The sequence below is a fragment of the Ochotona curzoniae genome, unplaced genomic scaffold (assembly GCF_017591425.1).
Source record: "Ochotona curzoniae isolate NIBS_2020 unplaced genomic scaffold, NIBS_Ocur_1.0 contig_1942, whole genome shotgun sequence".
Taxonomy (NCBI): domain Eukaryota; kingdom Metazoa; phylum Chordata; class Mammalia; order Lagomorpha; family Ochotonidae; genus Ochotona; species Ochotona curzoniae.
Window position 1 is genome coordinate 657,101 of NW_024465266.1, and position 21,574 is coordinate 678,674.

General features: G+C 43.4%; 1 protein-coding gene across 1 annotated transcript; it reads right to left on the bottom strand.

The window, feature by feature from the left end:
* Window positions 1-1,508: 1,508 nt before the first annotated feature.
* On the bottom strand, window positions 1,509-19,302 carry LOC121149332 (E3 ubiquitin-protein ligase TRIM31-like). Its single transcript, XM_040969878.1, has 8 exons — window positions 18,910-19,302; window positions 17,063-17,158; window positions 9,356-9,586; window positions 7,769-7,791; window positions 7,174-7,295; window positions 4,295-4,369; window positions 3,103-3,327; window positions 1,509-2,029 (listed from the first exon to the last, which is right to left on the bottom strand). Exons 1-8 carry the CDS (start codon window positions 19,300-19,302, stop codon window positions 1,509-1,511), a joined length of 1,686 nt encoding a protein of 561 aa, XP_040825812.1.
* Between the last annotated feature and the right edge of the window lie 2,272 nt (window positions 19,303-21,574).

Sequence of the window (21,574 nt, forward strand, 5' to 3'; positions counted from 1 at the left end):
TTGAACTTATCTTGACAATTAGATGCTGGACTCTATGCTTGATATATGCTTGCAATGAAAGAACCTCAACTGAACTTGAACTTTGGCAATGTAGCAAGATGGAGCAATCCACCATGGGGAGAGAGTTGGGGGAGGAGTAGGAGGAATCCCAGTGCCTAAAAAACTGTGTCACATAATGCAATGTAATAATAAAAAAAAGTCATTCTATATGGAATGGTGTGGTAGCACAGAAAGATAACCTTTCACCTGCTAGCATCGACATTCCTTATGGGAGCCAGTTATGTGCAAGCTGTCCCATTTCCAATTCAGTTTTCTGCCTATGACCTGTGAAAGCAGCAGCAGATGGGCTTAAGCCTCTGCACTCACGTGGAAGACCCAGAAAAATCTTTGGGTTTCTGGCTTCAGATTAGCTCAGCTCTGGCCATTTCAGCCTTCCAGTGGAAGAACCTGGGGAACAAAGACTGTTTTATATCTCCTCTTCTCTCTATAAAACTATCTTTCATAGAAAAATTAATAAATCCTTAAATATTTTGGGAAAGAAATCATTCCATAACAATATGCAGATAGTCCTAAAGTGCAAAATGCATAGAAGGCACAGGGAATTCAGACTGGACTTGATATGAGGTTGGGGAAGACAGAACTGCCAGCTGAGGAATAGAGAATCAAGAGTTGAAGAAAGTATATCAGGGATGGGGAACAGGCTCAGAGCTGCAACTGGGAACACATCTAACATGATCTAGGAGGGTCAGGATCATTGAAGTTGATGTGATGATTCTTTTGGACAATCCTCTGTATGCAACTGCCAGCATCTCTGGTTGTTGACTTATGTCCAGGCTGCTACACTACAATCCACTGACTTGCTTATGGCCTGTGAAAAAGTGGATGATGAACAAAGGCCTTTGAATTCTGTACACATATGGGAGACCTGGAACAAGCTTATGGCTCCTGGCTTTTCAGCTCAGCTCAATTGCCACCTGGGAATAAACCAGTGGATGGGAGAACTTTCTCTGGCTGTGCCTTCCTCTCTTTGTAAAATCTACCTTTCCAATAAATAATACCCTTTAAAATGATTCATTCATTTCTATTGGAAAGGCAAATTTTCAGAGAGAAGAAAAAACCAAGATCTTGCATCTGGTGGTTCACTCCCCATTTGGCTGCAATGGGTAGGAGCTGAGCCAATCTGAAGCCAGAAGCCAGCAGCTTCTTCCCGGTCTCCTATGTGTGTTCAGGGTACCAAGTGTTTGGGCCATTCTCTGCTGCTTTCCCAGGCCACCAAGCAGGCAAATGGATAAGAATACGTGCCCATATGAGATCTCAGGGGTTGCATCGCAAGGACTTAGCCACTAGGCTACCGGACCTGGTCCAAAAATAGCTAAATCTTAAAAACAGACAAAAATAGAGTGGAGTCACTCACATCATACCTCAGTATTGTGGAAACCTGGTGTCAACCCTATCGCCCAGTGAGGTGGTGGCCCCAAGGAGTCGCAGAGGATGAATAAAGAGCACAGCTAGGGGTTCAGGGTGATCTGGGTGTCAGGGAACAGCAGCCTGAAGAAAGGGAAGATCTTCCCCGGGAAGGAGGCCTGGAAAGTGTAGATGTGGTCTTTGGTGGCCGCGTCATAGAAGGTGACCTCCTTGCCCTCGAGATTCACGCTGACACCCACTCTTCTGGAGCAGATTGGGAGGTACTTCCATGAATCTCTCCCAGTGAGTGCCTGGCATTGGAATCTGGTGATGCGCAGCACCCAGAAGCCACTCGCGGGCTCCATGGCCAAGCTGCCCTGCCTTGGCACTTTTTCCCATGCCACGCCCACAATGCCAGCCGGACCCCTTGAGCCACTGAGCTCCACCTCCCAGGTATGTCGACCAGTGGAGAAGCCTGGTGAGCCCAGAACGCAACGGAACGGGTAGAAGCGCTGCTGCTCTACTGGAAATATTGAGTGGGTCTGAGGGATCACATTCACCATTTTCAGATCCTGGGAAAAGCTGAGATCAGGGTGGGCCGAGTCAACGTCAAACATCACAGGAGCTGTAGGAATAGGAGGCAAAAGAGGGTCAGCCCCGGGTCAAGTCCCCATGGAGAAGATTTTATCATGCGCGTCAGGTCCATGGGGACGGGTTCTGTGATCTGTGACCAGGCAGGCCTTAACTCCTGTGTGGGCTTCCACTCTGGAGGAGGGAGGGGGAGTGGGCACAACCGCAGGGACCTCGTGTGTCCAATAAAGGGCATCACGGCTCATGTGAAGACCAGAAGGCCAGTGTGATTGTGGCGTCTCCTAAGAATGAGTCCTTCCCTCCTGGGAGTCATGGAAACCTCCACCACCACCCTAACACCCTATCCCAGGAGCCCAGACGTTTTGCACCTGACACTCACTCAACTCCCATTGGAGCTCAGCAGTGCTGTCGGGACGGCGGGGGCTCCTAGTGTCCCAGGTGTTAGGGACTCGGCTGTTCCCTGGAACACAGGCAGGAGAGGCTCTGCTTCCCGGCCTGTTCAGTTCTGGCCTATCGCTGTTCTTCTTGGGTTGGAATTGACCTGGGGTGTGGGGAGTTGAGGACCGCAGGTTGGATGTTGGGTCATCTTTGACAGAACCGGAAAAAATAGCCAGGTCAGTGGGAGCAAGAAGGCAGGAATCCCCCCACTTCCTGCACAACTTCAAGGAACTGATTCCCAGGCTACCAGCTCCCACAGTTAGTGCAAATGGACAGAAACAGAGGAGAGTTTGTCCTCCCCCAACACACACAGCACCTCACATCTGCACACACCACCCGTGACACCTGACACCTTTTCAAGGGCTGTGGAACCCACAGCATCCCCTCCTCCATGGGCCTCCTCTTTCTGCCTCTCTTCCCTGTTTTCTGCTCTTTCCCTTTGCTCTCCACCTCAAGTTGGCACTGAGAACAGTCTTTGGTCCCAACAGCTATGGTGAGGGAAGGCAAAATCACAGATCCGCAGCTTCCTCTGCTGGCTGTGTCCACCTCTGCCTACGCACTGGCTTTTAATCACCCTCCAGCGGCACAGGCAGTCTCCTGTTTTCAAAACCAGACTCCTATCTGGGGTCACCGCTGTCTCACACTATGAGCTTCTGCACAATCACTCACTCAACACCTGCTGGAGCTCAATATTGCTCACGTAACGTCGTAAGTTCCCGGTTTCCCAGGTGTCGATGACTTGTGCATTCCTGGGAACAATGGAAAGAGAGGCTCTTCTTCGAGGCAGGTTGAATTCAGGGTTGGTGCTGTTTATCTCGAATTTGGATGGAACTCGAGGTTGGCTTTGAGCTGGGGTGTGATGAGTTGAGGATGCTGGGTAGGCTGTTTTGTCACCTTTAACAGAAGCAAAGGAGAAGAGCCAGGTCTGTGGGAGCAAGAGAACAGGAATCCTCCACCACTCACAAAAGCTCAAGGAGCTCACTCTGGTGCTACCAGATCCTACAGTCAGTGGAAAATGGGCAGGAACAGAGAGGGGAATGCAGGCCCAAACCACCCACATTTCATACCACCTGTGGGACCTGACACTTCTTCAAGGCCTGTGGAGGATACAGCATCCTCTCGTCCGCCAGCCTCTTCCCTCCACCCCTCACCCCTGTTTTCTGTGTCCACCTGGAACACACACCAGCTTTGTATCCCTCTTCTAGCCCCACAGGCAGTCTCCTGTGTTCAAGACCAGACTCCTACCTGGAGAGGCTGGCTCAGGCTGTGAACGTCTATCTGCATTAGCATTATTTTTCTCAAGCAGGAACACTAGGAATAGGAAAAGGAAAGCTGACTTCCATGTCTAAACTCAGAGGCTGCAAGGTATGCTAACACAAAGCCCTGTCCCATCCCACCAATCAGGAATAACTGCTGCCAGGGATTTCCAGGGCGCACGCACAGAAGTGTGAAAACCTTTCAGTTAGCCTCAGGTTCTGTAGGAGAGGGTCACTGTTGGCCTGTGCCACTAGGACCTGGGAGTGGGAAATACTGAATAACCACTGGAGGTGGAGCACCTAGTCATTGTCCTTCCAAGGGAGATCTCTCCTGGGATCATGCAGCTAAGACAGCAGAGAAGACCCTGGGACCAGCACATCTAAACCCATTCTTGTCTTCCCTGACTCTGAGCAAGGAAGAAACTAGTTGATGATTTTTTATTACTTTGGAATATTTTTGAATGACTGTGTGTTTCCTGTGTTTAACAGTATAAAATATTCCTCTAGGCCTGTTCTTCTCCCTTTGTGGGAGAATTCTCCCCTCTTCCCCTTTATGAGTCTCACTCTCCCCCAGGGGCAGGAAGCAGCTCTGCACCCGCACTTACCACTCTGCCTCTGGGTTGCACTCTTGTCTTGGAGAGTTTTGCTTTGGTGTTTCTTCCTGTTAGCCTGGAGCAGCTCTGGGGGTGGAGAACAGAAGACATGAGAGGCTGTGGAAGCTGAGCAAAGAATCCAGGGTCGCATCACAAGGCCCTGATGTGAAACCCCTGGGAGCAGTGAGCTTGAGTTGTCTTTCACATTCTCAGTACATGTGAGTCTCCCAGCCTTGCCGCCTGGTTATCTTAAAGTATCCGCACAGCCCAGCACTGTCCAGTGGACATCTGATTTGACCTGGAAACAGGAGCCACCCATTTTGTGGAACTTAAAAATTCGTGGGGACCAACACCATGTTGTATCAGGCTAATCTGCCACATTGGGGTATCCCATATGGACACAGATTCAAATACCAGCTGCTCCACTTCTGATCCAGCTCCCTGTCTATGGCCTGGGAAAGCAGCAAAAGATGGCTGAATGCTTTGGAGCCCTGAACCCACACGGGAGACCCAACCCAAAAGAAGCTCCTGTCTCCTGGCTCCCACCAACCCAGCTCTAGCTTGTTGCCATTTGGGCAGTGAACCTGCAGATGGACGATCACTCTACTTGCCTCTCCTTCATTCTTTGTGATTCTACCTTTCAAAAAAGCAAAAACAAATCATTTTACAAAACCACAGAGAAATGATATTATAAGATAAATTTGAATGAGATTCAAGTGCAGTGTTAAACATGCTTCTAAGGACACTTGATGCCTAGCTCTGTTTCCAATTGCAGCTCCCACTAACGGACACCGTGGGAGGTGCAGGCGATTGCCCAAATGCTTAAGTCCTACCATCCACATGGGAGACACAGACTGAGTGCTTGACTTCTGGTTTTTCCCTGGGCCAGTCCTGAATGTTGTAGACATTTAGTGAAGTGAATGAGTGGATGGAAGATTGCTGCTGTTTTTTCTCCAATTCTCTGCCTTTTAAACAATTTTGTTAGGTTTATTTATTTTTGTTAGAAGAGCAGATTCAGAGAGAGGAGGAGACATGGAGAAAAAGATATTCCAACTGCTAGTACACATCCCAAATAACTAAAACAACCAGAGCTGAGCTGATCAGAAGCCCAGAGCCAGGAACCTCTTCTGGGTCTCCCACATCACTGCAGGATTCCAAGGTTTTGTGTCTTCCTCTACTTCTTTCCCAGGCCACAGGTATTGAGCTGGATAGGAAGTGAAACAGCCAGGACATGAACTGGCACCCATATGGAATGCCAGTGCTTGCAGGCAAAGGACTAGTTAATGGAGCCATCACATTAGTTCCTTAGACAATTTTCAGGAAGTTCATTTTGGGTACCCCACACATTAGCCTAGTGGCTAAAATACTCTCTTTGCATGAGATCACATCCCATATGGGCGCCAGTTTGTCTTCTGTCTGCTCTACATCCCAACCCTGCTTGTGGTCTGGGAAACCAGAGGACAATGCGCAAGGCCTTGGGACCCTGCACCCATTTGGGAGACCCAGGGAAGCCCATGACTCCCGGCTTCGTATCAGCTCAACTCTGAACATTGTGGACACTTGGGGAATGAACCAACAGATGTAAGATCTTTCTCTTTGTCCCTCCTTCTCTCTGTAAGTCTTACTTTCCAATAAAAACAAATAAATCTTTAAATTTAAAACAATGTGACATTCCAATAAAAGTAAATCTTTTCTTTTAAAAAAATTCATTTTGGTTCAAACCATTTTGAAGTAGTTCTTCTCTCACACGTTTTCCATGAACATTTAAACATGCCTCATATAATTTTATTAAGGAGTTTTGTTGTTGTTGGAAAGGCAGATCAGATTTTACAGAGAAGAGAGACAGACAGAAAGGTCTTTCACCTACTGGTCCACTCCCCAAACAGCTGCAACAGCAGGAGCTGAGCCAAATTAAAGCTAAGAGCCAGGAGCCTCCTCTGGTTCTCCCACATTGGTTCAGGGTTGAAAGGCTTTGGCTCATCCTTTGCTGCCTTCCCAAGACATGAACCGCAAGCTGAATGGGAAGTGGAGCAGCCAGTACAGGAACCAGTGCCCATGTAGTATCCTAGCACCTGTAAAGTGAGGATTTAGCCTTTGAGTCATTGCACCACTGTAGGCCCCGGACTCCCAAGGGTTAACTCCACAGTTTAGCTTGTTTCTCAAGGTGTAACAGGATGGGCAATCTTGGCCTGATACATTTAGCCCCTGGCTTGACAGCAAGTTCCCTCTTCCCTGCTTCCCCTTTTTAAGATGCCATCAGGGGAGCTTAGGTGTTGCTTGAGCATTGGGAAAGTACTGGGAGGAGCCAAGCAGACTATAAAAGATGCAGATTGACTTTGAATAAATTGCCATTCTCTTCACAAGAATGACCCACAGTGCGTTGTCTGTTTTGTAACCCTAGTCCCTGTGCTCAGCTCGGGGTATGCGGCAATGCGGGCATTGCCGACACACCAGTCCCATGCATCATGGACTTTTACATTTTGCAGTATTGGAACCAGCATTGTGACACAGTAAGTACAGCTGTCTCTTCTATCCTCTTCTATCCTCTTGATGCTCTGCTTTTCAAAACAATCAACCCATCATTGAAATCATCTGTAATAATTAAAAAAACAAACAACAAAAAAAAGAAAATGGAGATTCCTAGATAAGTGGGGAACGGTTTTTATTTCTGGGAACATTACCCTCACCTTCCTTTTGCATTTAGTGCATGGGAGATTTGGAGAAGAGTGTGAGTATAGACAAGTACCGTGGGGAACAGAGCATGGGAGAAATGCTTGAGGCAGGCATGGCCAGCTGCATAGGCCCTGATGGGGGAAGGATGCGGTGATAGCCACTGACAGGAGAGACACTTCCAGGTGGGGGAACAGAGGCCCTTTCAACCTCTTCCTTACCTCCACATTTCCTTAGGTTCTTAATCACGGAGTCATGTCTGGACTTTGCTTCATTAAATTGTTGATCCAGGTCCAGAGGAATTGGGGTTTTGCTGTGAAATCGAACCTGAAACTCTTCACTCCTAGGAGAACAAGGCAGAACTGGATGGGGAGTCTGGTCTTTTGGCCCAGCCTTGTGGGGATGGAATCACAGCAGTGGGAGGGGGAGTGGCAGTGGGCATCAAGGGCTAGGGAGCCTTGAGTCAGGAAGCCAGCACTGATGATAGGCTGATGTGAGAAGCTGCCCAAGGAGACTTGGAAGTGAAGAAGAGAGGGGAAAAGCAGTGGGGCAAGGAGAGGGAACCCAGAGGCATCCAGCTGAACTGGGGACCTGCTCACAGCAGGAGGCCCAGGGAGATGGGGAAAACAGCTCAGGCCTCTGGCAGCCAACTCATTTGCTCAGCTCAGATTCCCTCATGCAGCCTAAGCCTCTGAATGCAAAGTCCCAGGGTGTGGGTGTTGGTGAGCAGGGAACACTGAGTGTATCTGAAGTTATGTTGAGTATTGATCCTTGACTGATTCAGGGGGCAGCATGCATGTGGACTGGTTATCATACCTTTTCAAGGTGCCTTTGATATCCTGAAAGAGAAAGACAAATAGCATGGTCTCAGCACTCGGCTGACTCACAGGGCGAGGAAGCATCCAAGGACACAAGTGGATGTGGGCAGAGCCAGGGGAGTGAGAATATCTCTGAGACTTACTTTCTCTCTCTCTCTGTCTCTCACTCTCTACTGTTCTCATTCTCCAAGAAGTGTTAGTATGGCTCTAAGTGGAGACATGGTTAGGCATCAAGAAGAACCATTGATGATCAAAAAGAGAATAACATTTTGCAAATGAGTTTTGTGTGGTACTTAACTTAATAGGGAAGCCCTATACCCTGGGACAGGAAAAAGATAGGAGTAACTTTGCATGAAATTTCTTGAAAAAAAAAAAAAAGGAATGAACATTTCAACCAGCACAGTGGTTTACAAAACCCAGAAGAAGCTCCTGACTTATGTCTGGCACAGTCCTGGCCATTGTGACCATTGGGAGAATGAAACAGTAATAGCAGGTCTCTCGTTTCCCTCTCTCTCTTGCCTTCTCTCTCTGTGTCTTTCCCTCTCTCTGTGTAACTCTGCCTTTCAAGGAAAAAAATAAGTACTTAAGAAAAGAATTTATTTTTTGCTAAATATTTTGAAGTCTCCTTATAATTTATTCATCGCATGGATTTTTCAAAATGGGTTATTTATTTATTTTTACTGGAAAGGCAGATTTACCAAGAGAAGAGCTATAAGGAAATACCATCCATCTGCTGGTTCATTCTCCAAGTGGTCACAACAGCCAGAGCTGAGCTAATCCAAAACCAAAATCCTTTTCTGCATCTCGCAGACCCAAGGCTTTGACGCATCCTCTGCTGCTTTCCCAAGCACATTAGCAGGGAACTGGACTAGATCTGAAGCAGCTGGGATATGAACCAGAGCTCATGTGGGATGCTAGAGGCAGTATCTTAACTCACTGAGTCACAAAATCAGTCACACAACATTTGAAAATAGTTTTCATCTATCTGAAAGGCAGAGATCCAGAGACAACTGAGAGATGTTCCATCTGCTGGTTTTCTCCCTGAATGCTCACACAGACAGTACTGAGCCAGGTAGCAGTCATGGGGGAACACAGTCCCGGTCTCCCTCACGGGTTGCTGGATCCTAGGACTAGCCACCTCACCTGCTTTTTTGCAGGGCCCACATTAGCAGGAAGCTGGGTGAGAAGTAGTGGTAGGGCTTTTACCAGGCACACCCACAAAGAACGTGGATTCTTCAAGTGCATAATATCCACTGTACCAAACACCTACCCTTTAGCATGCTGAAGCTCTTCCTATGTGACTTGCAATATATTTCTAAATTATACATGTGGTTCATGTTACATTTCTAAATTATGCTGGGCAGTAACTGACAGTATATTTCTAAATTATTTATGTGGGTTGCCTATTCTAAATCACACATGTGGCTCATACTACTATTCCAAATGACATATTACCATTTCAACTCTTTCTGCTGGATGGTGTGGCCCTAGAGGTAGTGTTGAGGATTCTGCCAGGCACAGGTGTGCTGGCCAGGCACAACCCTTGGGCTCTGTTTTGCAGTGATTCCACCCCTGAGAGACTCACCTGCAGCAACTGTCTGGGTGGCATCTGTTGCTTGGTCTTCAGGCAACCCATGAGATCTTTGAGAGAATTGAGCTGTGCCTGGATGGCAGTGTTGTAGCGCTCACACTCTTTGACTCCATGCTGAGCCTGCTGCTCGATGTTGGACAGGAGGAAGTCCTTAGTCTCCTCCAGCACTTGATGCAGGTGCTTGAATTCTGAGTGGATCCTTTGTTTCTCAACATCCACCTGGGCCTTGGTAGAATCACAGGGATACAGAGAAAAGAGATGCTCTCAACTGTCCTCCCACTGATGCTATTCCATTTTAATTTCTCTATTGATTATATTGAGTACCAATGTAGAACACAGTATAGACTTGAGAAGAGGTGAGAGCAAACTTTTTTATTAGTTTTGAATTTTATAGTACAATTCCATAGGGTCTGGGATTTCCCTGTCCCCTCCCCAAATTCTCACCCACAGACTGGTTTTCCTCATATTATTACAATAAGTCCTTCATAAGCAGTCATAATTCCATCAGTCTGTTATTTCAGTGTTCCATTACAGTGCTGGTAAAGATAATGTCAGAAAATCCAGCATCACATTATCTAGATATGTCTGAAAGTTTCATTGAGAGTCCATCATTGATTTGAAAGTAGAGATACATGCTGCACTGTATCTTTACATCTGGACATGATAGACCATTATGCCATCACTACACACTCCATTAAATGAGAAGCCACAAAACAAAGTCTACAACAATCACAAAGTTAAAACAAAAAATTTACAGCACCATGACGTTGAAAAATGCACCACTGAATAAGCAATGCATGGTGAAGATATGAAAAAGAAAATGCAAAGGCCTCTCGGGTAATATGACACCACTGTGTGATCCATGAGATAGCAATGAATTCAACAAGAGAAAAGAAACTATTTGGAAGAAATGAAAATAAAACTAAAAACATCAAAATACATAGGGTGCAGCAAAAACAGTATGGAAAGGGTTACTGATCTTGCAGTTTACATAAAGGCTGCCTTATGTCAGAAAGAATATATGATATTTGTTCTTTCCGGATTGACATCTCACTGAGCATAATGGTCTCTAGTTGGGACCATCTAATTGCAAATGGTAAAATTTCTTTCTTTCTTTTTTTTTTTTAACTGATTGAGTAATACTCCCAGGAGTTGATATACTACAGTTTTATTAACCACTCCTCTTTGGACAGACATCTGGGTTGTTTCCATGTATTTGATATTGTAGATTTTACTGCTGTGAATATAGGATTAGAGATCCCCTTCTCATATGCGGATTTCATTTCCTGTGGGCATATTTTTAGGAGCAGGATAGCTGGGTCATATGGCAAGTTTATTTGTAGTTCTCTAAGCATTCTCAATACTGATTTCCATAGTGGTTGTACTAGCCTACACTCCCACCATCAGTGAATGAGGGTACCTTTCTCCCACCATCAGTGCCAGCAGGTGTTGTTAGTAGAGTTCTGAATGTAGGCCAACTTCACTGGAGTTAGGTGGAACCTCAGTGTGGTTTTCATTTGTATATCCCAGACATCTAGGGAGCCTGAACATCTTTCATGTGTCTATTCATCATTTGAATTTGTTCTTTTGAAAAATGTCTGATCATTTCCTTCGCCCATTTCTCCACAGGGTTTTGCTTTTTGTTTTATATATTTTTTCTTTTTCTTTTTCTTGTTCTTCTTTTTTTTTTTAACTTTTCCTGGATTTCTGAAGCTCTTTGTAAATGCTGAATATTAGTCTCCTATCAGTTGTGTAGTGGGGAAAGATTTTTTTTCCCATTCTGTTTGTTGCTTTTTGATGTTGTTAATTGCTTCATTTGTTGTACAGAATATTTTAATTTGATGCAGTTCTATTTGTTTATTTTGTCTTTGACTGCTTTTGGCATCTTTTCCAAGAAGTCTTTCCCCATTCCTATATCTTAGAGTGCTTCCTATGTTTCTCTTTAATAGGTTGATGATTTCTGGGTGTAGATTTGGGTTGTTGATTCATTTAGAGCTGATTTTCATATGATGTTACAGGTGCAGGTCTTGCTTCTTACTTCTGCAAGCTACTATCCATTTTTCCCCACAGCATTTGTTGAAGAGACCAGACTTTTTGTCTGGATTATTTTCAGTTTTCTTGCCAAAGATTAGTTGACTCTACATGTGTGGGCTGCCTTCTGGTGTTTCTATCCTGTTCCATTGATCTTCTTCTCTGTTTCTGCACCAGTACCAGACTGTTTTGATAACCACTGCTCTGTAGTATGTCTTGAGGTCAGGAATTGTGATTCCTCCAGCTTGATTATGGTTCTTCAGGATAGCTTTCGCTATCTGTGGTCTCTTGTGTTTCCAGATGAACTTTTGTGTCTTTTCTATATCTGAGAAGAACGTTGTTGGGGATTTTGATTGTGATTGCCTTGAATCTGTATATTACTTTTAGTAATATGGATATTTTGATGATATTGATCTAGCCAATCCTGGAGCATATTAAGTTTTTCCATTTTTCACTGTCTTTTTCTTTTTTATTAATGTTTTATAGTTTTCATCATAGAGGTCTTCTACATAGTTAGTTAGTTTAATTCCTAGGTATTTAAGATTCCTCTCCAACATCTTGAACGGGACTGTGCTTACATATTTCTTCTCAGCCATGGAATTATTTGTGTACACTAGCACCACTGATTTATGTTTATTAATTTTGTATCCTGCTACCCTGCCAAAGTCTGTTATGATTTCCATTAGTCTTTTGACTGAGTCTTTTGGTTCTCCTAAGTAAAGAATCATGTCATCTGCAAATAGAGATAATTTCAATTCCTCATTTCTAATTGGGATTTCTTGAATTATTTTTCTTGCCTAATAGCTCAGTCAAAGACTTCCAATACTATACTGAAGAGTAGTGGTGACAGTGACATCCCTGTCTAGATCCAGATCTTAGTGGAAAAGCCTCCAATCTTTCCCCATTTAGTATGATGGAGTTTGGTTTTTTATACATTGCTTTGTGTTGTAGAGTGTTCCTTCTATGCTTATCTTATTTAGAGTTTTCAGCATGAAGTGGTGTTCAGTTTTTCAAATACCTTTGCTGCATCTATTGAGATGATCATATGGTTTTTATTTTTCAATTTGTTGATGTGATGTATCACATTTATTGATTTGTGGACGTTGAACCATCCCTACATGCCTGGGATGAATCCCATCTGGTTTGTGTGAATGATCTGCCTGATGTGCTGTTGCATCCTGTTGGCTAGTGTTTTGTTGAGGATCTTTGCATCTATGTTCATCGAGGGTATCAGTCTGTAATTCTCATTTTCTGTTGTTTCTCTGTCTGGCTTTGGCACTATGGTGATATTGTCATCACAGAAAGAGTTTGGAAGAATTGCCTCACTTTCTGTTTTTTGTTTTTGTTTTTTTTTTTTAAAGCTTGCTTCTTGATTCAATTTTGGTGGATTGAATGTGTCCAAAAAATCTATCCATCTCTTCTAGGTCTTCTGATTTGCTTACATGCTGTTACTTGTAATAGTTCCTAATAATTATCTCTATTTCTGAGATATCTGTATTATATTTCTTTTTTCATCTCTGATGTTATTGATGCACATCTTCTCCCTCCTTTTTTTGATAAGTTGGGATAGTGGGGATCTATTTTGATGATTTTTCTCAAAAACCCAGTGAACCAGCTCTTTGATTCATTGATTTTATTTATAGTTCTTTTGCTCTCTATTTGGTTTATTTCTTCCCTTACTTTTTTTCTTACTTGTCTTTGGATTGTTTTACTATTATGTTTCTAGTTCTTTCAACTGGAAGGTTAGCTTATTTACTTGGCCTTTTCTAGTTTCTTAAACGTAAGCATTGATTGAGATGGACTTTCCTCTTAATACTGCCTTGACTGTATCCCATAAGTTTTGATATATTGTGTTGATGCCTTCATTTATCTCAAGCAATTTTTAATTTCCCCTTTGATTTCTTCTCTAACCCATTGCTCATTTAGGTGCCTATTATTCAGTCTCCATGTATTTGCATGTCTTCCTTGGTCTTTTGACTTCATAGTCTCTGCTTTGACTCCATGGTGGTCTGAGAAGATGCATGATATGTTCTCAATATTTTAAAATCTGCTGAAGCTTGTTTTATGGCCTATAATATGGTCATTTCTGGAGAATGTTCCATGTACTGATGAAAAAAAGTGTATTCTCTGTAGGATGAAATGTTCAGTAGATATCAACTAAGTTCTTTTGTTTCATTTTTGAGTTTCTAAATCTCTATCTATCTGATGTAAAGGGGGTTATTAAAGTCCCCTACTATGATAGTATTGGAGTCTATTTCTCCCTTTAAATTCATTAATATTTTTGTCACATAGCAAGATGCCTTGGCATTTGGCATATATACATTGATTATGGTGATATCTTATTGCTGAATGGATCCTTTGATCACTGTGTGGTGTTCTTCTTCATCTCTTTTAATCTTTTTCAGATCGAAGTCTACATCATCTGATATAAGAATGGCTATACCTATTCATTTTTCCTTATCATTAGCTTGAAACATCTTTTCACATCCTTTCACTATAAGTTTCGACTTACCTTTGTTGGTGAGATGTGTCTCCTGTAGGCAACAAATAGAAGAGTTTTGGTTTTTGATACAGTCCTCTAATCTATGGCACTTGATTGATGAGTTTATGCCATTCACATTCAATGTTAATATGGACTGGTGGCCATTTGTTCCTGTCATTTTAGCAATGGGTTGTTCATTGATTTAGTTTTCTGTTGGCCTTTGACTGGGATGTTCTCCACATTTGCCTTTGGTTTGGGTAGGTGCTATTCCTTTTCTCTTTCAAGGGGACATCTCTGAACATCATTTGTAGGGCAGGTTTAGAAGAAGCAAATTCTGGGAGGTTTCCTTACTGTGGAAGAAATTTATTTCACTTACAATGACAAAGGAGAGCGTTTCAGGGTACGTTATTCTAGCGTGACAAATTTTTGCTTTTAGAATCTTGAACATGTCATTCCATTCTCTTCCAGACTGTAGCATTTACTCTGAGAGGTCAGGTGTGTGTTTGATTGGCATTCCTCTATAGGTCACTTGATTTTCTTCCGATGCAAATTTAAGGATATTTTCCTTATGTTTAACTGAAGGGAACTTAATTACCATGTGTCATAGTGAAGTCCACTTTTGATCAACTCTGTTGGGAGTTCTGTGTCCCTCATGGATGCTGTTTTTTAATTCTTTCTCCACATTAGGGACGTTTTTGTTTATTGTTTCATTGAATACATCTTTAGTCCTAGCTTCCCTTTCTGCACCTTCTGGAACTCCCATAACTCTTCTATTGGGCCTTCTAATCATGCCTTTTAATTCTTGGATAACTTTTAGCTCCACCAGCTCTGCTTGCAGCTTTTTGTTTGTTTACCCCTGGTGACAGGAAATATCTTCCAACTCTGAAATTCTTTTGCTTCATATTATTAAGAATTTCCACTCTATTTTTAATTTGCTTCATTGTGTTCTTAATTTCTAATATATTAGCTTTCATTTGATTCATTGCTGCTATTTCCTGTGTGACATATTCCTTAAATTCTTTGAATCCTGTATGTACTTCCCATTGTTGATAGAAGCTTTATAACAAGTATTCTGAATTCAAAATCCCCCATTTTCTCAATGTCTTCCCCAGTTAACTCTGAGAGTGGTAGAGGGTTGGTTCCTTTGCTGGAGAGTCTTCAGTAAGATTCATTGTGCCTTTATCTCTTCTTTTACATTTGATCATTGCTATTCTTGTTGGCAGGCTCTTCTCCATAGGGCTGGTTTCTAAGATGTGTTACCCACAGGTCTACAAGTTGGTTTGAAGCTCAAGTAATGTCCCAGAGTAGGAAAACATCAGCTGTCCTAAATAACTTGATTATTGGCAGCTCTGTTCTTGCTAACACCAGCTGGCCATTAAGTCTGAGGGCCACCTGAAGCTATTTTGGGTGCACCCTGTAGAGCGCCACAATGAAACTATTTTCTCTGAGGGACATACACAATGCACTAAGCTGAAAGTGATTTTGCTCCCAGTTTAGTGCTTGTGCAGCTCAGCTGTTGTCTCAGCAGTCCCCCAGTGTCTGGTTCCAATGAAAATGGCACCTGTTTGCTACTGATTTAGCACATGTGAAGTTACGTCTGCTCCTCCCGGGCTCCCCTCCCCCTCAGACTTTGCCCCTCTGAGCAAAATGATGCCTGACAGGGCACTGGTGAAGATCTGGAGTTGCTGGCTCTCAGATCCAGGTACCACACAGACCCTGCATGATGCAAAGCTGGCACTGTTTTCCCTATGGGATAAGCTCAGTGAAGTTAGCTCGAAATGAGCCTGCTCCAGACAATCCCTTCAAATCCGCACTCTTTGCACTACTACACAAAATGGTGTCCTATCTAGTCTAGCACTACCGACAGTCTGTGATGTGAGTTCTACCCTGTTGCTTAACTTCATCTTGGAGTCAACTGCTCCTTCTCTGCTCATTGTTGGGTCAAACACATCAGCAGGATGGGTAGTTCCTTGCCTGTGTTCACTTCTGAAGTTCTCGATCAATTCCCACACCTGGCTGCTGCAGATGCTCTGGCCACTACTGAATCTCTGGCCCCTACTGGGAGCCCAGATGGCCTGAGCCCAGATCACTGTTCTCTGGTTGCTGGTGCCTTATCCTGTCACTGCAACTCTGCTCCACCATCCCTCCTGCTACCCCTATGTGCATGTGTCTCAAGGTACTGCCATGCCAACTGCTGACATATCTTTTCCTGGGATCTGCCCCCTGGGTTTCACCCTAATGATTCTCTGTCATCACAAACCTGTCTGCACCCTATATCACCACATTGCTGACCAAGAACAAACTTTTTTTTTTCTTAAATGATTTATTTGAATGGCAGAGAAAGAGACAAAGAGAGAGAAAAGAGAGAGAAAGGAGAGAGAAAGATCTTTTCTTTGCTGGTTCACTCTGTGAATGCACATTACAGCTGAGGCAGGTCACGTTGAAAGCAGCAGCCAGGATCTGCATCCAAATCTCCCACATGTGTTCCAGGGCACAAGCACTTGTACCTTCTGCTGCTGCTATCCCAGGTGCATAGGTAGGTACCTGGATTAGAAATAAAGCAACTGGACCTCAAACAAGTACGCATATGGGCTGCTGGTGTCAAAGGAGGCAGGTTATCATACTGCACCATGATGTAGTCCCTGAGAATTTAAATTTAAAAGCATATTTAAATCACTTCTCATGGAAGTGTCATGGTCCAGCCCTTTAAGACATTGTTTGCAAGGAAAACATGTCATATTCGAGTGCTGGTTCAAGCACCAGCTGCTCTGCTTCTAATCCAGTTCCTGCAAATGCACCCTGGAAGACAAGAAAAAACAGCCCAAACACTGGACTCCTGCCACTGCATAGGAGACATGGATGAAGCTTAAAGTTCCTGGTTGCTGTCTGACCACCTTCTCACCATTGAGGCCATTGGAAAGTGAACCAATGAGTGGAAACTCTATCTGTCCTCTGCCACTCTCACTGTTACTCTTCCTTTCAAGTCTTTAATTTTTTTAAATAAAAGAACTTCCTTTGTGCTCGCTGCCACATTCTGCTATCATTTATGTCATCACTTTTGTTTCAAGAATTTGCCTAAAACTCATTTTCCTGAAGGTTGCTCAGTTTTAATATGCTTTCATGTAGTTTTTAATTTTTTCATTTGACACACCAAAATCAAAATAACACAGGGTGGGATTTTTCCTTACCATGAAGTGATTGGTCTTCTTGTCAACTTGAATCTTCATGTGTACCAGTTCCTGCTCCTTTTGTTCCAAGACCCCCACATGCAACTGGATCTGCTCCTGTGGGGAGAAGGTCCTTCAGTCAAGGCTCTGCCTGAATTCCTCTTGGGCTCCCGAGGGTCCCTGGTCTCTCCAGAGAGTGGATTTGAATTCCAGGGTGTCCTGGGAGTAAGTGTTAATTCATATCCCTTTCTCCAGCTTGGGGAAAGGGAGAAACAAGAACCTATGTGACCTAAAAAAGAAGAGGATTGCTATGCCTCTTTAGAGTAATGTTTGGATCATGCTTCAAGACTTTCAAAGAACTCCCCCAGAGCTTCCCTCTCACCTGTTGTACCAACAGTTTCAAGAGGTATGTTTGGAGTCTTCTGCTAATGGCCTGGGAAACCAGTGAAGGATGGCCCAACTTCTTGGGTTACTGCACTTATATGGCAGACCAGGAGTAAGGTACAGTCTTCTACTTGTGACTGTCTCAGCTCGAGCTGTTTCTGCAGTTGGTGAAGATGGAAGATCTTTCTCTCTCTTTCTCTCTCTCTCTCTCTCTCTCTCTCTCTCTCTCTCTCTTTCAAATAAATAAGCCTTTTTTAAAAAGATGTAATTTTGATTTGAAAGCTGAGGCATCTGAGGCTCAGAGAATCCAAACGATCCCTTGAAGGTTGCACAGTCAACTTAAAATCTGGACTTGAGCCCAAATTTTTTAATTATATTTTTATCTTATTTTTAATGTTGCTTATATAGTTGAGAGGGATGCATGCTTATGTGCATCTCTAAATAGGGTGGGAAGGGTCAAGATTATAGGAAGAGGGCAGTGGAAACTATATTTCAACTCTATTTTCTCCCTTGTCTGCTGGAGACAGTTAGTGGGGGTAAGGGAGAGAGCTGCTTTTTGATGTCAAAGTACATGAGACATGATGATGTCTTAGAGACCCCAATGTGGAGTCCATATCTTTTGGATGAGATTCTTGTGTCTTGGAGCCAATGCATGGCTTCAGAGACTAATCCTCCCCATTCAAGTAACAGCATTCCACATGGGAGCAGGTTCACATCCTGGTTGCTCAACTTCCAGTCCAGTTCTCTGCTTATGGTCTGGGAAAGCAGAGGAGGATGACCCAAGTCATTGGGACTCTGTACCCATGTGGGAGATCTAAAAGAGTCTCCTGGCTCCTGGCTTAGGATCAGCTCAGCTCTAGCAATTACAACCATTTTTGGGATGAACAGTTTATGGATCATCTTTTTCTCCTGCTTATCTACCTTTAAAATAAAAATAAATAAATCTTCTTTTTTAAATTAGTGGGAGGTCTGAAATGATGGCCTAATTGGCTAATCCTCCCCTTTCAAGCACCAAGATCTTCTATGGCTTTCATTTTGTGTCCTGGCTAGTTTATCCAGCTCCCTACTTCTCACCTGAGAAACACCAGAGCACAGTCCAAAGCCTTTGGGACACTGCACCCAATTTAGAGACCCACAGGAAGTTCTTGGGTCCTGGCTTCAGATTGGCTCAGCTAGGACTGGAGCAGCATTTGGGGAGTGAACCAGTGGATGGAAGAGGCTTTCCCTCTCTGTCTCTCCTTCTCTCTGTAAACCTGCCTTTCCAATAAAAAATAAGCAAATAAATATTTTTTAATCTGTTCTTTCCATCCTCCACTATTCCCTTGTTGGCAAGGACAGTAGTTTCCTAGACTAGAACCAGGAGCTCAGTGGACCTGGTTAGGTAGAACCTGCAGGAGCCACAGGGAACAAACCCACAGGAAGGAGACAACAGTTTGCATATCTCCACCAATGTCTGATCAGCAAAGGGGAGTCCACATGCCTACCTGGTGATGCTCAACAGCTTCTTCTATCAGACTTGCTTTATGGGATTTGTGTTCCTTAGAGTCATGACACACCAAACAGAGAAGTTCCCCATCTGCTTCACAAAAGTAGTGTAGCGTCTCTCCATGCTTTGGACATCTCAGCCCTTCTTCTTTCAACTGCCTCTTGAATCCAATTTTCTGTAGCAGCTTTGCCAACAGGCGGTTGGGTTTATATGAGAACTTCTTCATAGAACTTTTGCAGAGTGGACATTTAGAACCTTCCTTAAGCTGAGTGATGCAACCTTGGCAGAAGTTGTGCCCACACTCAATGGTGACAGGGTCTTGCAGAATGTTCCGACAGATGGGGCATTTCATTTCCTGCTGCAGGTCTGTGGAAACCCATTGGTTGGCCATCGCAGAACATCCAGGCTGGTCCTTGTCTGTTGAAATCTTGTAAGTTGGCAATGGGCACCAATACCGGAAGGATGAAGGAAAGAAAGCAGGCAGAAGTCATAGAGTTTGTCAATCAACCATGAGAGCAGCATGGGAGGAAAAGAAGAGGGAGAAAAAGGTGATCCATAGGAGTAAGATTTTCAAACCAGTGAGCATTCTGTAGAGGGGAATCAGAAGGACAATCCTCTCGAGTCACGGCTTAGGAAAAAATGACTACTGAGAAAGCATATTTCCTGATTATGAATAGGTTAAGTGGTATTGAACCTTGGACTGGTTGAGTATAAGGCAGATAACTGGATCGGAAGGGCCAGGGCAATAAATTCCAGTCACAGAGGACTTTTAAACAGCGTTAGGAAGAGGGTGAAGCAGATGGGTGGCAAGGCTTAGGACATCTCCTACAGGTGGAGCCAAACCCAGAGAGAGAAAGAGAGAGGGAGGGAGAGAGAGGGAGAAAGAAAGAAAGAAAGAAAGAAAGAAAGAAAGAAAGAAAGAAAGAAAGAAAGAAAGAAAGAAAGAAAGAAAGAAAGAAAGAAAGAAAGAAAGAAAGAAAGAAAGAAAGAAAGAGAGAAAAGAAAGAGAGAAAGAAAGAAAGAAAAGAAAGAAAGAGAGAAAGAGAGAAAGAGAGAAAGAAAGAAAGAAAGAAAGAAAGAAAGAAAGAAAGAAAGAAAGAAAGAAAGAAAGAAAGAAAGAAGAGAGAAAGAAGAGGGAAGAGAGAAAGAAAAAGAAAGAAAGAGGGAAGGAAGAGAGAAAGAGAAAGAAAGAAAGGAAGAGAGAGAGAAAGAAAGAAGAAAGAAAAAGAAAAAGAAAGAAAGAAAGAAAGAAGGAAGGAAGAGAGAAAGAAAAAGAAAGGAAGGAAGAGAGAAAGGAAGAGAGTAAGAAAGAAAGTAAGAAAGAAGGAAAGAAAGAAAGAAAGAGAAAGAAAGAAAGGAAGGAAGGAAGGAAGGAAGGAAGGAAGGAAGGAAGGAAGGAAGAAAGAAAGAAAGAAAGAAAGAAAGAAAGAAAGAAAGAAAGAAAGAAAGAAAGAAAGAAAGAAAGAAAGAAAGAAAGAAAGAAAGAAAGAGACACAGAAAGAAAGAGAGGAAGAAAGAAAGAAAGAAAGAAAGAAAAAGAAAAAGAAAGAAAAACATACCAGGGAGGAGGAGGGAAATTACGGCTGCTGCAGGTAATGAGGCTCCTCTTTGAATCCTCAATCTTTTGAAAACATGGAAGATACAATCACCATCACAAACCATTCCTCTCTTGAGGGATTCTCAGTCAAATGGAAGACACAAGAACTTCCTTTCTGTTTTTGTTTTAATTTATTTTGTTTTGTTTCAAGATTTATTTTATTTATATCTGAGATAGTTACAAAGAGAGTAATGGATAAACTAAGGGAGACGAAGATCTTCCTTCTGCTGGATGGCCCACAGGATGACCACAATGGCCAACACTGAGCCAGTCCAAAGCCAGGAGTCAGGAGCTTCCTCTAGTTTTCCCACATAGGTGCACAGGCACAAGCACCTGGACCATCCTCCACCACCCTCCCAGGCACATCAGCAGGGTGCTGGTGTAGCACCCAGCACACAACTTGGCACCCACATGGGATGCTAGTGCTCTAGGCAGAAGCTTGTTACTCCACTGCACTGACCCCAGGAACTTCCTTTCTCAAGATCATTCTGATTTCCACAATATTCCTGAACCTGGTGGAGCTCTTCCTGATGCACACCAGCTACAGCTATATACTCTGTGGAACTTTCCCTGTAAGGCTAAAATTGCGTGTGTGTGTGTGTGTGTGTGTGTGTGTGTGTGTGTGTGTGTAATGATTCTTCTGTGTTTCTTCCCTTTTCTTATTGACTCTGATTCCTGACTTGCTTTTCCTGTAGTTTTTGTCCTAAATGTAAAACAAGAAGCACACTGATCATTTGTATCTGATGCTTATCTCAGGTCAACAGGGATGGTGAATGATTTTATGATCATACACAGGCCATACATTCCACCTGGTTTTCCCTTTGCCCTGGTGTAATGATTAACACTATCCCTCTTCCTTTCTCAAGTGTCCTCTTTAAATGATAAATTGCGTGACTTCGCAATCACAACAGCTGTTGGAAGTCAAAGGCTTTTGGAAATGTTCTACTTCAAGCCACTCTGATTGCTTTAAGGCTGAATTAAAGCAGTGCTTTGTAACCTGTACTCAACCAAACTGCTGCTCCCTAGAGACAGAATTTAACTTTTATTCAGGTCTCCTATGATCGAC